Source organism: Silurus aristotelis (assembly GCF_946808225.1).
Source record: "Silurus aristotelis genome assembly, chromosome: 17".
NCBI classification, from domain to species: domain Eukaryota; kingdom Metazoa; phylum Chordata; class Actinopteri; order Siluriformes; family Siluridae; genus Silurus; species Silurus aristotelis.
The window spans coordinates 11,913,165-11,930,285 of record NC_139590.1 but is presented as its reverse complement, the minus strand read 5'-3'; the positions used below and the strand labels follow the sequence as shown (position 1 = coordinate 11,930,285).

At 37.8% G+C, this 17,121-nt stretch overlaps 1 protein-coding gene across 1 annotated transcript; it reads right to left on the bottom strand.

The window, feature by feature from the left end:
* Positions 1-418: 418 nt before the first annotated feature.
* unm_sa1261 (un-named sa1261) lies at positions 419-15,342 on the bottom strand. Its single transcript, XM_083567156.1, has 4 exons — positions 14,895-15,342; positions 10,212-10,434; positions 4,944-5,146; positions 419-3,387 (listed from the first exon to the last, which is right to left on the bottom strand). Exons 2-4 carry the CDS (start codon positions 10,381-10,383, stop codon positions 2,545-2,547), a joined length of 1,218 nt encoding a protein of 405 aa, XP_083423282.1. The 5' UTR covers positions 10,384-10,434; positions 14,895-15,342; the 3' UTR covers positions 419-2,544.
* Positions 15,343-17,121: the final 1,779 nt, after the last annotated feature.

The following is a 17,121-nucleotide window of genomic DNA, read 5'->3' as shown; positions in this document are numbered from 1 at the left end:
AATGAAAAACATTTCAGATTTTAATCCCAATTTACATTTTGGGTTTTATTATTTGTTTAATAATTTTAAACCCCCTATCCAAAGAGCACCAGTGGAGAAAATGGACATACAACCAAGGAGTGTTGTTGCATTTTCCTCTTTTAAACATTAACAGATTAAATACACAATATAGGAAAGTTGTCTGTGACATATCAGGCTTTTATGGAGAAAATCTCTCCTTCCACTTAGCTCCTGCCAACTATAAATTTCCATTCAAATTCCCTTGATGATTAAACCAATGCTTAATTGAACAGGAACATACATTTAAATACAAGTAGTAAGTCTTCTTTTTGTATATGTTAGTGTGTGAGAGACAAATTATATTTGAATATGTCAGTAAAGATGACAAAGACAAAACTGTCCTTCAGACTTCTGCATCAAGGATATGTATTTATTTCAACATAATCTCTCCAGAACAATATTGATGCATGCAAATATCAACAGACAATTCTGAAAAAAAAAAAACATGTCTGTGAATGGTAATGTCTGGTCATGTTGTCTTTTTTTTTTTTTTTTTTTTTTTAAAAAAGAAACTTTTCATTTCTCATCTGTTGACAGGCATTAATGGAATCCAAAAAAGTTCAATATATCCAAGAAAAGGTTGTCTGACAGACTGCACTAATGCTCTAAACCACCTAATTAGAACATAAGTAGGCCTACAGCACAGAGAGAATAAATGAAGCCCTACATTTGTTTTCCTTTTTCTTTTAATTTTTTAAAATTCCATTACGATAGCAATTTACGCAAATTTGTGCTACAGAAAAATAACCACAACACATTGAATTTCACAAATCTAAAAGGTAGCACAGATAAAAAGACCCGTTTATATAGGTTTTATATCCATGCAGTTTCAGAAACAATTTCAAAAAAGCCACATTAGTTATTCGTTTTTTTCTATTTTGTATTTAACATTTTTTTTAAACACTTCTGCTACCATGCCTTTATCAAAATTGGTATTTAAAAAAATTCCCACCCAAGTACATGAATAAAATAATAAAAAACATGCTATAAAATTCTTTCAAAATTTTGACAAAGGAGATATGTCGGTTAGATCTTTATGAAAACCCCATTACGAAGGAGTTTTTGGTTTTAAAATAATTAATAGTTTTAAAAACCTTTCATTTAAGGTTGAAGTGAGAGCTAAAACAAAACATCGAATGTGACATCCACGTCGTTTTTTAATAACTAGCTCTGGAAACAAATGAGTCACATACGGCAAGTGATAACAGTCTTGATCAAATCAAGTTCCATATTTTATATGATTCAGAGTTTGTTGTGTTATGCAGCATGGCTTATCTGCGGTCAGTTTCTCTGTCACACATTCCAGCTGCACTGACACAATGTTCTTCCTTTTCCTTTAAATAACAAGACTTGATCTTGGCTAGTGTGATATATTACACAGTATAGCCATATATACCTGAGAAATTCTAAAAAAAAATTAAATAAAATGAAGACCTTAAAGTTGGAAGAATTCTTTAAATAAAAATCTCTACGCACAAAACGGCGACAATAACATCTACAGCAGTGATTTTTTTCTCAAGCCATGAAATAATAATTCTGTATTACCACATTGGAATTTCTGCCATGCTCGGTGTTTGAGCACAGCCCCATTTCTCTTTTTAGCACAAATCAAACCTTCTCTGTGATTGGAATAGTGACAGACAATTGGATGTACTGTAATCACGTTGATGACATCATCTGAACGATCTGGCCTCGCTCATTATGAGAAGACCCATTGAAGCTCTCGAATATGCACCATACTAAGAAACAAGAGAAAATGGCATGCATGTACTGTTCAAACTAAGATAACGTCCTAGAGTGGTTCTGATACCATTTGAATTTAAAGGAACTTGATTTTTATTTATTTTTTTTTACACAATGCAACACACAATAATGGCAACTGGGCATAATTACGTATATACTGCTACAGTATAAAATAAATAGAAAAATATCAGAAGTACAAGACCAAAATAAATATTGCAAAAAAACCCTATCATTTTATTGAAGTTACCCACTAACCAAATGGACATTCAAGCACAAATAAGTACCACTTCCAAAAATCACATTATGAACATTTTCACATTATGTGTTTTTGCAGTTAGTGTCAGACAACTTTGACCGTTGTTACATTTGATTTTTAATTTAGCAAAACATTGAACATATTGCTATATGATGGTACATGATGTTTCATGCCTGCTAGTTTTTTTTTTCCATGTGTGCACTGTTGCTAATGGTGGACTGATTACAATTGGACTAACAGAGTTAAAATGCTGATATACACAATCAGTATAATTTTACTGTTTTCAACTTGTAGCATTCCCTCAGAGACACTCATCATAAGGAACAATGAACTAGTCTGCCTCCATAGAACATTTTTACCATGTTCTACACTCAGCATGAAAGACTCAGCATTTCCTTCTTGTTTTTGGATTTGAGTCCTCGCTGATGTCAACTGGTTTCCAGTGATTTGAGTATGTGTAAAGTCTGTTACCTTATAAAGTCTCACTACACACAGATCTCAATGGGTGTGGTCACAAGGATGCGGCCTCCATTTCCATTGTTGTCACGGGAGACACGCTCGTAGCTGTTATTAGTGGAAGGAGAGTTGATTGTAGATCCGGTGGAGTAGGGCGGTGTCACTGGCTCAATGTCTATGCCTGCTTTGGCTACGGCGCACATGGGTGAGAGACTCTGCTGCTTCAGACGCTCCACCAGATCACCTTCCTCTGAGGAAGAAGAGCTAAGCTCAGCCACGTGCCCATTGAGCACGGTGCCAGTGGGGGAGGTAGCAGTGTTGCCATTTTCTGTGTCTAGCATCCAGCAGTAGCAGAGGAAGTTAAGCACCTCATTGACAGAGCAGCGTTGCTCCTTCTCGATAGCCAGGAGGTGCCGGAACATGCGCAATGCTTCACTGGTAAAACGGCGCCACTGTGATGGAACTGCACCTGCCCTCCTCCTTGGCTGCTGCTGCCAACGTGCAAACTCCTCGTAAAAGGCGTCGCATGGTAGCGCCTTCTCCCACGGAAAGTTGCCTGTGAGCATACAGAAAAGAAGCACTCCAAAGGCCCACACATCTGTGCTGTAGTCCACACAGAAACCATCATGGCGGCCTGACACACATAGCTCAGGTGCCGTGTAGGGGATGGTACCGCTCACACGCTTTACTGGTGAACCAGCTCGACGCGTCATGCCGAAGTCAGACAGCTTGACCTTACGGCACTCCTGGTCGAAGATGAGTACGTTCTCGGGCTTGATGTCACGATGCACCAGCTTCTTAGAATGAATGTAGTCCAGTGCCAAGGCAACCTGGTGTACACAGCGTTTGGCCACGGTTTCTGGCAGCCCCACCTATGCATGATGATGGAAAACAGAGGATTTGTTTAATTCCCACATTTTTAAAAGGCCAGTTATAAATACCTCAAAAGAGTTAGAAAATAATGAAATGGCAGGAAATAGAATTAGAAGTTGCAGGGATATAGAAATGTAAAAATTCTAAATGTACAGTCATGGTATACACCGATCAGGCATAACATTATGACGTTATAACATTATGACCAGTGAAGTGAATAACACTGATACTGTCCTTATCATGGCACCTGTTAGTGGGCGAGATATATTAGACAGCAAGTGAAAATTTTGTCCTCTAAGCTGATGTGTTGGAAACAGGAAAAATGGGCAAGTGTAAGGATTTGAGAGAGTTTGACAAGGGCCAAATTGTGATGGCTAGACCACTCGGACAGGGCATCTCCAGAACTGTAGCTCTTGTGGTGTTCCTGGTCTGCAGTGGTCAGTATCTATCAAAAGTGGGCCAAGGAATGAACAGTGGTGAAACAGGGACAGGGTCATGGGCCAAGGCTCGTTGATGAACGTGAGGAGCAAAGGCTGGCCCGTGTGGTCTGATCAAAAAGACGGGCTACCCTAGTTCAAACTGCTGAAAAAGGTAATGTTGTTAATGCTCGATGGGTCAGGACTGTTTTGGCAGCATAAGGAGGACCAATAGAATATAAGGCAGGTGGCCAAAATATAATGCCTGATCGGTGGCCATCAATTTATGTCAGGTCGGTGTAAATAAGTATAGAAACTGTTGGGTGGCAAAGGTACAGGGGATTTTGTATATCTGCCACAAGCAAACATGGACAAAAGAAAATACATAATTGTCATAATCCATTTTTAAAGCGGACCCTCTTTCACTAGTGGATTTTTAATGCAACAATTAAATAGGAGGTTAAGTGCAAAGCAAACCAGAGTCAACAGCAAGTACAATTACTGAGTAATTAGCATATAAATGGGGACGTTGTCAAGAAAGTATCACAAGTGTAAATTAAACAAAAAGGTATAACATTTTATAATTCCAAATGAAAAAAATGGAAATATTAACAAAACTCCCATCAGTATCCCCAAATCAAATTTCATTTGTCACATACACAAACATACAGAGTACGACATGCAGTAAAATGCTTTGTACAACCGTCCAACATTTAAGCATAAAAAAGGAATAGAATTTAAGGATAAAAAATAAAGTATATAAATAAAAGTATCAACTGTAGAAGATTTATTAAAAATATGCGTATATATAATGAGTATGACAGTCAGTGAGGGAACACCTGACTTACTTTTATAATATAATATAATATAATGATAATTTTTATAATTTGTCATTTTGAAAACACTTGTATTTTAATAGAACTGTACCTTTATTACTTTTATAAAAGATAGCAGTATTATGCTATAGCTCCACAGATATGAGAACATGCAGTTTTAACTCCCTCTTTGCATTTGCATTTGGTATTTATACCTGAATTCAGGGGAATTGCTAACCCATTCCTTAACCCCTTTTAACCTTCTCCATACAATTTAAGAGAATATGCCAGATTGCTTATTGATCAAGCCTCAGTATTGCTCACCTGAGGGGGAATGATGTCAAAGAGGTCCCCAGCTAATGCATACTCTTGAGCAAAGATGTAATACTCGTCTGTCTCAAAGAGGATGCCATACATGCTGATGATGTATGGGCACGGTGAAACGTAGAGTGAGATGCTATACTCCCGCAGAAAGCTCTTCAGCTTGGTGGTTTTCTTCCGCAAGAACTTCAGAGCCATCTTCGTCCCTGTGAAAACAGAAAGGATTTGCATTCAGCAAATGCTGCTGTGACACTGAGTGAAATATAAATGCTAAGTTATTCTTTTAATATGAATATTAAACACAATGCCAAAAAAGCTTTTGGGAGATTTATGGACATTATGTGGGCAATTCTGAGAGGTCCAGGATAAAGCATAGGCAGGTTCTACCAAAATGATTTAAAATTTTTAAAAATCTTTCACCAATGTCCAATGTTTAAATAATATTCAACACAGCCTCTAGCGTGTACTGTGCTGTACTGTTTACTCTTAAATAGGTATGAAAAGAAAATTTGTACATTTTCCTCAAGATCATTTATTAAAAAAGATTTTTTCATTGTGTATGTGATTTATTAAAACAAAAACCACAGTCTATTGTAATCATTTTCTCTGCAGGTGATGCACTATAAATTCAAGACGATGATCAAGATCTTGTTTTTATCATGTTTATATAATGCTAAGAGAAGTAGATTTATAAATGTTAAAGAATTGATGCTGTTAAATTGATTCTTTCTCTCTTCCAGTAAATCCTTTGCCTTCATTTATTATGTAAGGATGCTGGGAGTCTGGCTGGATCACAGCTCTTCGGGAAATTACAGCAATGTTGCTGATGGAGATGAATTTAATGTTTTGTCTTGTCTAGCATGTCCTTCTCACCCTCAATTAGGCCAATGTTGCCCGAGAAGTTGCAAATGACCAGTGCCATTTTCTTTCAGCTTAATTAAAATCACTAGACTTCCATGTGAAAGGAGCACCTGACGGAATTTTCTTTAGAGGACACTCGTCAATATAAGTCATTGTTATGGAAAGCTTGAGTAGAGAACTGAATGCTCTACCACAACCTCTAGCTTTGTTATATGGATCAGCCAATCTATAAGGCTAAAGAACCAAAGAAAGTCAAACAAAGGCTTAGAATAAACAACACATTCACAAACTTCTTGACATCTGTCGTAGCAGATGTGTCCATGTGTCTGAAACGCTGAGAGGAAAAACACGCCATCAATACTAGTAAAGAAAACTTATAAAGGGAAAGACAAGGTATTGGGCATGTGAGATTTATTTTGATCAAAATAGCATAATGCATGTTCTGTGAGATTGTAATATAAGAACAATGTTTAATGTTAAAGTTAGATTCTGACTTAATTGGGGAAAAACCTTATTGATTCCCACTGATATTTCAAAGTTTTAATATTTTAGAATAACTTCATTAACCTCCAACTTTATTACTGATGATAGTCCCTGTTATATATTTGGGTTATATATTTTTTCAGGATATGAGCTATATTCTTTTACAAAAAGTCAGAATAGTTGCATATTTATATTGTGATGACAAAAAATCTTTGTTGTTTCATTTTACTTCTACATTACAAAGTGGTTTAGAGTGTGTCTGGGCTATATTTTAGAACAACCTATATATCAGTTGGCATGCTATAGCCACTGTACTGCAGTCCACTGTAATTCTGTACGAACAATTCTTAAGGTAGGAATCCAAAGCCAGAGGCACTGATATAACCGAGGAAGTCAACTATGACGTTATAATAATTGGCAGTTGATTTGAAAACTGGGAATATGGATTTCTTGGACCATCTGCACAGTTTTTCACGGTCAAGCCCCTTTTATAGAGTGCTTTACGCACAACATGAACCAAACATGAGTTTTAGGGTGCCAACAATTTTAATGGCTCATTAAAAACTATCAGAACCCGGTGATTAACAGGGGGAGCTGTAGGCTGGAGGTTTCCCATCCAGCAAAGACAAACATGCCATTTGACCTAAACTTCTCTTGCTTTTGCTTCGTATGAAGAAACATTAATAGTCCAGCATAGTCTTCTATTTCATTCCCACCGACTGCCAGAGGAGAGGTTTGCCTCTGATGTTGCTCAAAGTGTGCACTGAAACGTGGAAATTTTGAGTGCCATGTTACTTAAGGCCCTGCCAATGTAGCCTCTTATTATTCTTCTGGAAATTATTATTTTAGAAGATAATATACAGTATATGTTGTAATGTTCTCAAAGAGATCTAATATTCCAGCATTATGCTAAACCCTCACCATTCTCCAAGCGCATTCAGAGCAATTGCACTCTGGCTCTGTGTTATACTCTGCTCACAGCCTTGACATTTATGCTGAAACTTTATGCAGAAATCTCTGTAGGCGTTTTCCTTGCTGGTGCTGGGCAACAGAGTATCTTCTAAACTAAGCAAATGTTCCAGCAATTGAGGTGATTCTACCATTAACAAAATCATTATTGTACACTTTGGTTTTGTATTAAATATATCCACAATGCAATTGATACACACACACACACATGTAATGCATGCCTAGAGAATCTTAAATCTTGATGAATTTTCAGACGGTCTCTGAGAAGTTGATCCCTAAATTAAATGCTGCATTATCTATGATAAGTCAGCTCAAATCAGGGTTAAAATTAATGATAATGATAAATCAAAAATAAAAATGAATGATTTCACCACTGGAGCGACTTGACTGGAAGCCTGATTCAGTTTTTTTCTCATCGCCTGATAAATAAATAGTTTACCTCTAAACACAACAAATTACCTGGGGTTTCTCCCATACCTTTATCCTCATACTCGCTTGAGGACACACAGTCCTAAATTAATTAGGTTGTGACAACCTTGATTTGAATTAGTGGTGCATGTGGTTGTTCATTATGGCATAAACTAAAGCTATATTTTTAAGATGTATCTCAGTTTGGTTTGAATGGTTGCCACCTGTGTTCTTGTTCTATCTATCTGGTAATTTCCCAAAGGTCAGGTGTCCAAGTGAGACCTACAGAGATACTGCCTGAACTGATAAAATGTTGCTCAAACCAGATGCAGAGAGAACACAAGTTCCCACTTGCTTCTGGTGGCAGAATCTTTACAGCTTCGAAAAAATGATGTGAAGGATACCACCTTGATCAGTAATAAACAATCTATTACCTACCCAGGACAACTCATTTTTGTGTGTGTGCTACATTTGATGCAGTATTTGACCTCTGCCACAGGAAGGTTAAACCTATATTTCCAGAATTGCTTATTTTGATAGATTGTCTGCATTCCAATTTGCCCCATCTGAAATATCCCATCTGCTATCCAGGCAAAGCACAAAGGTCTAGGGACGAGATGAAAGCTTGGTAGGTAGGTGATTTAAAAAGCAAAGCAAATCTGATCAAATGTAAATGGTGGCAGTCAGGGCCCGATTAAGTTAATGCATGGCCTGGGGTTAAGAAAAATACGAGCCATGATGGCACCACAAGAAAATGACTGCATTAAATCACTTTAAACTTTAGACATCCAACCCATAGATATAGTTATGCAGCAAGAGTAAAACCCTGCAATACAATTTGGCACATCACCACACTCAAAAGAGATGTTTCAGCTTCCTTCATTCCAATCCCACTTAATCGTTTAGATTTATGAAATATGCAAGACAGTGCTTTCTTCTGCTTTTTAATGCACTGTTTCTATTAATTTTTTTACTTGCAAGTGTATGTCAAATGTAACGTCTACAGAGATGCATTAAAATCTTACAAAGTCACTTTCTATATACTGCTAATCTTTGCAATGAATAAGGTCTTGAACCTGAAGTTGCACAGCAAAGTAGGTGTACAGCATGGTATGATCAAATATCATGGCATGATCAAATAATACGATAAATGTCTCACAGTCTCATGCTATCCAATGTGACCAGGGATACTGTTATACTGTGCTATACTTATTACTTCTCAGCAAACTCCTCCATCAGATCACTGAAGTCACATCTCATTTCATCATATTCCATCAACAGCAGTCAAATATCGCACATCGTTTAGCTTTGATGTTTAAGACGTCTACAGAGACAACATGGAAAGGAAAAGTGTAGGAAAGTGGAGTTTAGGGTTGGTACTTTAAATGTTGGTACTATGACTGGTAAAGAGAGAGAGGTAGCTGATATGATGGAGAGGAGAAAGGTAGATATGTTGTGTGTTCAGGAGACCAAGTGGAAAGGGAGTAAGGCCAGGAACATTGGAGGGGGGTTTAAACTGTTCTATCATGGTGTGGATGGAAAGAGAAATGGTGTAGGGGTGATTCTGAGGGAAGAGTACAGTAAGAGTGTAGTGGAGGTGAAGAGAGTTTCTGATAGAGTGATGAACGTGAAACTGGAAGAGGTGATTATAAATGTCATCAGTGCCTATGCTCCACAATTGGGTTGTGAGATGGAGGATAAGGAAAAATTCTGGAGTGAGTTAGATGAAGTGGTAGATGGTGTACCTAGGAATGAAAGATTGGGGCAGACTTTAATGGGCATGTAGGTGAAGGGAACAGAGGTTATGAGGAGGTGACGGGTAGGTATGGCCTTAAGGAGAGGAATGTGGAAGGGAAGAGGGAAGTAGATTTTGCTAAAAGGATGAAAATGACAGTGGTAAATACTTATTTTAAGAAGAAGGAGGAGCATAGGGTGATGTATAAGAGTGAGGAAGGCAAGATTGAGATGGTTTGGGCATGTGCAGAGCAGAGACATGGGGTATATCGGTAGGAGACTGTTGAGGATAGCGCCACCAGGAAGGAGAAAAAAAAGGAAGGCCAAGGAGGAGGTTCATGGATGTGGTGAGGGAAGACAAGCAGGTAGTTGGTTTGAAAGAGGCAGATGTAGAGGACAGGGGGGGTATGGAGACGGAAGATCTGCTGTGGTGACCCCTAATGGGAGAAGCCGAAAGAAGAAGAAGAAGAAGAAGTAGTTTAGCTTTGATGTTTATGCCCGATTCTCCAACCTCATTCCTGACTTTTGAACCACATGAAAATTGCCAAATTACAAAATAACAATACATTATGTCAAAAGAACCAAAATTATTATAATGGTGTTGCAGATGAGCCATGATCATCACTGTGGGTGAGAATAGACTATAGACTGTTAGTGTTTTGTTATATTTTGTATGTTAAGTGCAATGTACCTAGTGTGACCAGGGGTGTAGTTTTGGACTATAGTCATGGCTATCCGTTGGCCCTAACATTTACTAAAATGTAAAACTAGAAAAAAATGTAAACAGCAGCTGAAAGAAAATGCTCTAGTACTTACCTCTAAATTTGTGGACAACCAGATCCACCTTGCCATAGGTGCCCTTGCCCAGCTCCCTAATAACTTCATAGTACTTATTGATGTCTAGCTTCTCAAGGTTGTCTGCCGCAATAATCTGCAGCTCCTCCAAGAGATCGATGGAGGCACGAGATCCGTTGGGGGAGGTGCTCATTCTTCCAGTGATATGAGGCAGTTACCACAATGAATAAGTTCACTGAAGGTTCTGGAAAAAAACAAAGTTGATGTAAGGTTTTAGCGAGGTTTTCACCTTGATCATCACAGCATGACTTCTATTTTATTCAAAACACCAAAAGATTAAAGTTCAGAGAACTTTGTTAAAGCTAAATGACTTTTTATGTAACCTTCTGTGTTCTGCAGTAAACAATCTAGTTTCTGTTCTTCGAGTCCCCTTTCAAAACCTCAAGATTACAAGCTTTGCTTCACACCACCAGAACATCAGTGAACAGTGAATAGAGCAAAGCCAGGAGAACCCTCTCATGGATCACTAAATTACATTGCTGCACCCTGCTTGACATTTAATTCTGCATTGCAAAAAAGTTGACAGACAATTTTATTACACATTGCATAATGATAACATTTGGCTTCCACAAAACAGCACAGTTGGCATATTAAAAGGAATGGGCATAGACTTTTTCTGCAACTAGTGGCAGAAAAAAACAAAGCATGGTGGTCTCTACTATGCAAGCTGGTGAATACGGCTGTACACAGAAGATCCAGTCAAATTAAACATACCACAGTAAGCACAAATATCTTAGGGGAAAAAGGTCCCCAAACTAGTTTGTTAAGAGCTCAGAGCAGCCTAAAGGAAAACACATAGAACATTTAAAAATTCCCCTAAAAGAAACATTTGGGGTCTAGAGTTTTCTAAAAGTGTATATATGGTTTTTTTTTCTTATATTGTACTATTACTCCCAGAGTAATTTTTTTATTAGCATGTGTATGGCCAAGGCATATAATTTGTATTAATTTCATATGCCATTTAGTGAACTGTTATATTCCGTGTACAAGGATGGTTATCCTGGATGAGACCCCATCCATCAGGATATAAATATTTCTTTATAGGATAAAGATGATAATTAAAAATGATTTTATGATGGTTTTAGAGTTAGAATTAGTCCAAAACAAGGGGACAAATGGTCACAAACCTTGCCAGCAAAATAACACCCACAGCATAAGAGAACCACTGTCTCCTGTCTGGATGTATGTACAAATGTCGTATTTAAATAAACCTTCTAGCATAATGTTACACTAACATGAGCTGATGGATGATTGAGCTATTTTATCCTTCAGCATACTGCATGTTGTGATTTCTTAATGACTTAATAGACTTCACACTTTCGACAGGCTGCCAGTGCTCGTTAATGGAGATGAATGTGGTGAATGAGAAGGGATACATAGCACATCCTTTCCATAGACGCCATCTGTGGAGATTTGATACCCTGTATTTGTGAGAGAGCGTGTTATACGTAAGAGATATGCATGCTTGTTGATCAGAATATCTAATTCTTTAACAATTTACCCTAAAAAAATGGAAGAAAAAACACCACCTAATTTGAAATGAATAACTATTTGAATTTGACATTTTCTGCCTGAACAGCATTGGCCTAAAGGCATGACTTTTGTTTTTGTGAATGCCACCTCACCTGGTGGCTCTGTAGTTAAACTCACAAAGGACATAATTAATTGACATGGTAGACTGAGAATTATTATTTCAGCAGTGTTTCAATAATAGAACCGGAAGCCTGGGACACCTGTGAATGAGAATTGGAAAATCCATTGCAATTTGATTTGCCAAGTCAATTAGATTATTATAACCAAAGTAATTACTGGTTGGCTACCCAGATTGTATGTGGGACCATGGACAGCAACCTCTGACTATAATTATGTTGAGACCTTAAATTTCCATTTAGTGTTGAAACTGCATGCTGTTTTAGTTCAACCTGCACTTACACCTACATGTACATGGAACATTAGACCACTAAGAGTTTGAAGGAATCAGTTTGGTCAGTTAAATCAAACTGGCCCTCACTATTGTATTAATGTAAATCTCATCATGTCCTCCAAATGAGATTTAAATGCAGATGTGCAGAACAGATTCAAAGCTTCTGATGATAAAAATAAATAGACTACAATGTTTCCATAGTGAATAAGAATCAACTTAAAGTTTTTTTTTTTTTATCGATATTATTTGTTTGATCAGAATCAAACTTCATTTGAATTTGTATATGTTTATCAAATCAAGCTATCAGTTAAAATAGTAACATATTAAACTGCATGAAAACTAAACTACACATACACACCAGTTTCAACCTGATTAACTAAATGAAATAACACAAGTGTAGATCACTATTTTGTTTACACACATCACACATCTGCAAGATGTTAAGGCATCCAACAATCTGGATACAGAAGTTGAACACTGCAGCTTCATTTTATACATCTCCTCGATGGTCCAGATAGCACTACACAAGAAAGGACACACAAACTAAGGCATTGTGCAATGATGTACTCATGCTTCATGCAGCTCTGCTTGCAGAATTGGTCAAGCATGGCTAACCCCCTCCACCTATATCCTCATTGCTTATTATCACAGACCACTGGTTTGCTGCTCCTCTATTCCTTGCTCACCACACGATCAACATCACTGCAAGAATTTCTTAGCCATCAATGCCAAATACTCTTAGTCTTTTGCAGGTAATAATTATTTTTAATGACTTAATCGATGTTGCAAAGGTAGTTCAAAAGGCTGGCCAGCTTTGAGCTATAGGACGTCAATATGTAGAAGTGTATATACTTAAAAACTGGACAAAATATGGCCTGTGTTGTATTTATTTTCCTTAAATAGCCTGAATTTAATACATACTATAAAATCAAAGTATAGTTCAGGACTGCACCAAAACATGATGATGCGCAGCGGATCATGCACAGTGTTTGAATTTCTAAATTCTGATCTGAAATAAAACACAAGTGTATTTTAGGGTGTTCTCTTTGGTTGTTCTTCTAACACTCAGTCAAACATGGATGATGCTGCAGCTACAACGAGTATGCAATTCAGTTAATATTTCTGCAACACGTCTAATTTTGAGCTTTGTCAAGCCTCCTTGTTTATGTGTATGAGGATTGCTTATTGCTTAGTGAGATGTGGCATATTCAGTATGAGTGTGTGTTCGCATGTGTGTGCATGAGTAAGAGAGTGAGAGAGATTGGAGACATAGAGAGACAATTCCCTTTCCACTATTAAACAGCAGAACCAGTAACAAGGAGAAATCTTCAGTGAGGCCTGCTGACTCAAATCGAGGTTATTGTCTCTCTCTCGTTGATAGTGCCACTCTTTCAATAACAAGACTATAAATGTCAGCTCATATTACAATCTCCTGGAAGAAACAAAGTGCACTTGTAAGATCCATTGTGTTTTCAGAAAATCTTTTGCATCCTTGCAATAGGATAAAAAAATTTGGTCTTTTAGTCCTTGATATTGCAGTAATTGTCATCTTGAATTATGTGTATTCAAGTTAAACATAAAACTGCAGATAGTGCTTAGACTACACTGTACAGAAAATCCACAGTAATGTAGTATAGATTATACACTTCTTCTAGCAAAGATTTATAGCAATTACTGGTTGGCTTCCCAGCATGAACATGCAACCATGGACAGCAACCTCTGTCTGTAATTAGGTTCAAGCAGACCTTGGAGGCCGTTAGTGCTGGTCTATTGCTGTCTTTGTTCAACCTGTGCGTGCACACACACACACACACACACACACACACACACACACACACACACACACACACAGTGTTCATGGAGACTTGGAGCACATCAAAGGCAGCAGTGTCTCCAGTCAGCATGTCCACTGTATGCCTGCCTGGAATCACTAAGCTCATTTCAGTATTGGCTCTGTGCAAATAGCAAAAGGCAGCTCTATGTAATGGCTCGTTGTGCAAACTCAAACTAATGAGTGCACACTACAAGGACAACACCTCCCTCTCAGCCAACTGCTTGGCGAATGTCAGCCTGCAATAATGACAAGGTGTGAAGTCAAACACGGCTTGCACACAAAACGCTCTCTTCCCCAGAGGAACAGAAAGAACAGGATGTGGATATTTCTAACTGATTATCTCAACACTAGAGAAAGAAGAAAACATTATTCTGATCTTTCATCACTTTTTTTTTCCTTCTTGAAAATAATACAAATGAACTAATAATAATAAATGTAATACATGAACTTGATCAGTAAAGGTGCCTGAACTAGTAGGCATCTCGAAAACTCACTCTATGACCCTTCTGTATGTGTATGTGAGTGCATGGAGAATTAAATATATGTTCCTGTGTACCAAGGGTGCATCATCTCTGCAAAAGCAAACAAAGAAACAGAAAATATGACACATTGAATGAATGAATGCGATATGCAATGCACACCTATTGTTCATGTCAGAAGACTACTTCCTTTAAAAACAAGGCATTCTAAAAAAATTAATAAATTCATGTCTACATTATGAAAGGAAGAACACAGCATTTGGGTGTCGTGTATTTGGAAGAATTCTGCAACATAAATACGATTTAATGGGCACAAAAACATGGCTTCGTGTTGCTGAAACCAGGAACCCAGATGGGAACTGAATGTGCCGTTCAATTCTACGCATCCAAATAAAATGTCTCCATACCTTTCTTTTTCCTTTTTTCAGAGCGCACTTCGTCCACCAGCTCCCGCCGTCATTGCATCCCGAGGACAGCTCTGGTTATATCATAAGGGTAGATCTGGACAATGTTTTGCCGTATTCTTGCACTGATTCAAACGCGGACACGCCTGGCAAACCGCACGCTTCTGGATCCTGAGAAACGCGCTGGTGTATTTACTGCTTTGGCTGGGACCGAGGTGAAATAGGGAGATTAGACCACGCCCATAACACGACGCAACCAATCAAAAATCACTTCAAAAGCAGCGCTGGAGCCATACCGCGTTTCCTGCCTCATGCTACATTACTAGGTTGTATGCTACTATAATATCAATCATGACCATTTGCCTACTATTTCTTATGGTGGCACGAAGTTTGGAACGTGTTAGTCAGCTTGACGTAAACCTGCTCCATAAACCTGCTCTGCGCATGTTCAAACGAGCACATGCCCTGACCTGTGATCACAATTGATCCTGCAATAACACACTGGATTTAGCTTAACAGGCAATCATCAAGCTTTCATGAATTATATAAAGAGCTAACACTAATCTGTGCAGTCTGGTGCAGTTTTCAGAATGATCACAACCCATAACAAAAGGTTAAAGGCTCAATCTATTGAGACACTAAATTAGATTTATAATGCATTTATAGCTAGCAGTAAATATATCCTAACTCTTCCATGGGAAGTTGTAAGCAGAGTTTTTTTTTTTTAATTACCGACTATAAAATTGGTGTGTTTTCTGAGGACAATGAATTCATTTTATATTTGCTTTGAGCAGCACAATGCTTGGCACTTGGATACATCTGTGGATCATTTTGATCTTTATCAGCTACTGTCAAAGCTCACAATGTCATTCAGTGGCACTAGTTTGAGTACTAGGCCTACCTGATGCTTCATTTTGCTCTTCTGTTGTCTACAATGTATTGCTTTATTTAAGATGTCTTTCTTGTGCAATATTCCAGGAAACTCTTCTCCAAAATAGTGCCAACTGGTTTGTGAAAAACACATGCACAGTGGGTCTTAATTAGATTGCTACAGACACGTATATATGCATGCTTGTCTGATAAGTTCCCTTGAAATTTGAATAATGAGGTCCCTTGGTGATGTTTTTCAGGATTTGTATTGATGTACATCTGTCACCATGGCAAAAGTACAAGAAATTCACAACACATGCAATGTTGCTGCCCCAGAGCAGCTTTTGCACACTTTCAAACAGAGCAGCATAGCTTTATTTATCTCACTGGGAAAAGACGGTGAATATAATAGTGTAGGTGAAATGACTCCAGCAGTTTTTATTTCTCTCCATATTCATTTGAAAGATTATTTGTAATTATTCTCTCTCTCTCTCTCTCTCTCTCTCTCTCTCTCTCTCTCTCTCTCTCTCTCTCTCTCTCTTTCTCTGCATATCATACCGCATATCACTGTCTTACTCAACTAATTAAGTTGTCTATGTTTTTAGGCAATCATTCCTTTTTTTTCCACATTCCTCTTATACTGAGAGGCTTATTAAGCCATATGGTTTATGGTAAAAAAGCATAGAAATTTCCAGAGTGACTGCACTAGAATCGAAGTACTTCAGAATAATGAAATCAAGTCAAAAGTATACTTTTCTATCTGATTACAATGTTGGTGGAACATTAGGAATAGTTGCAGATAGAGTTCCACTATCAATACAGTTTTACTGATGCAATGCATGTCAGATATTTTATGGCAACCAATACTTCGAAAGATAGAAGTGCTTTATGGCTTTAGTTATGTTTATATTACAAATCAAGTAAAAATGTAGATGAATACTACCACTTATCTACTATCACCTTGCTACAGACAAAATAATGACACTCATTCACTTCAATTTTGCAGTGAAACTGGAACAGAGGACAGACTTTACTGCATAATACAAGCTGCACTGAGAGATTATTACCCTGCAGGCAAATATTGCCTGGTAAAATGATAGTGATTTGTGTGGTTAAGATCATTATTGTCACTGGCAGACCTGGTTTCTCATGCCACAGTTAATTTACAATCCACAGGCTGTTGGCCAGTGTCCTAAAACAAATGTTCACTACGCTGCCATGCACTATTGCTTTTCAGTCCATTGAGCACTTTCCCTCCCTCCATCTACTCCTCTACTTATTGCCTTCCCTGTTGAACAAAAGAGAAATGTGTGTTGACACAGAGCCATACTAGGATCCAGTGCACTTTGATTATAATTGA

Excerpts from the sequence above, each read along its gene's own strand:
- unm_sa1261 (XM_083567156.1), bottom strand. The coding sequence starts at position 10,383 with ATGAGCACCTCCCCCAACGGATCTCGTGCCTCCATCGATCTCTTGGAG. Across the intron at positions 5,147-10,211 it reads GGTTGTCCACAAATTTAGAG|GGACGAAGATGGCTCTGAAG; the intron begins GTAAGTACTAGA and ends CTGTTTTCACAG. Across the intron at positions 3,388-4,943 it reads TTGACATCATTCCCCCTCAG|GTGGGGCTGCCAGAAACCGT; the intron begins GTGAGCAATACT and ends CATCATGCATAG.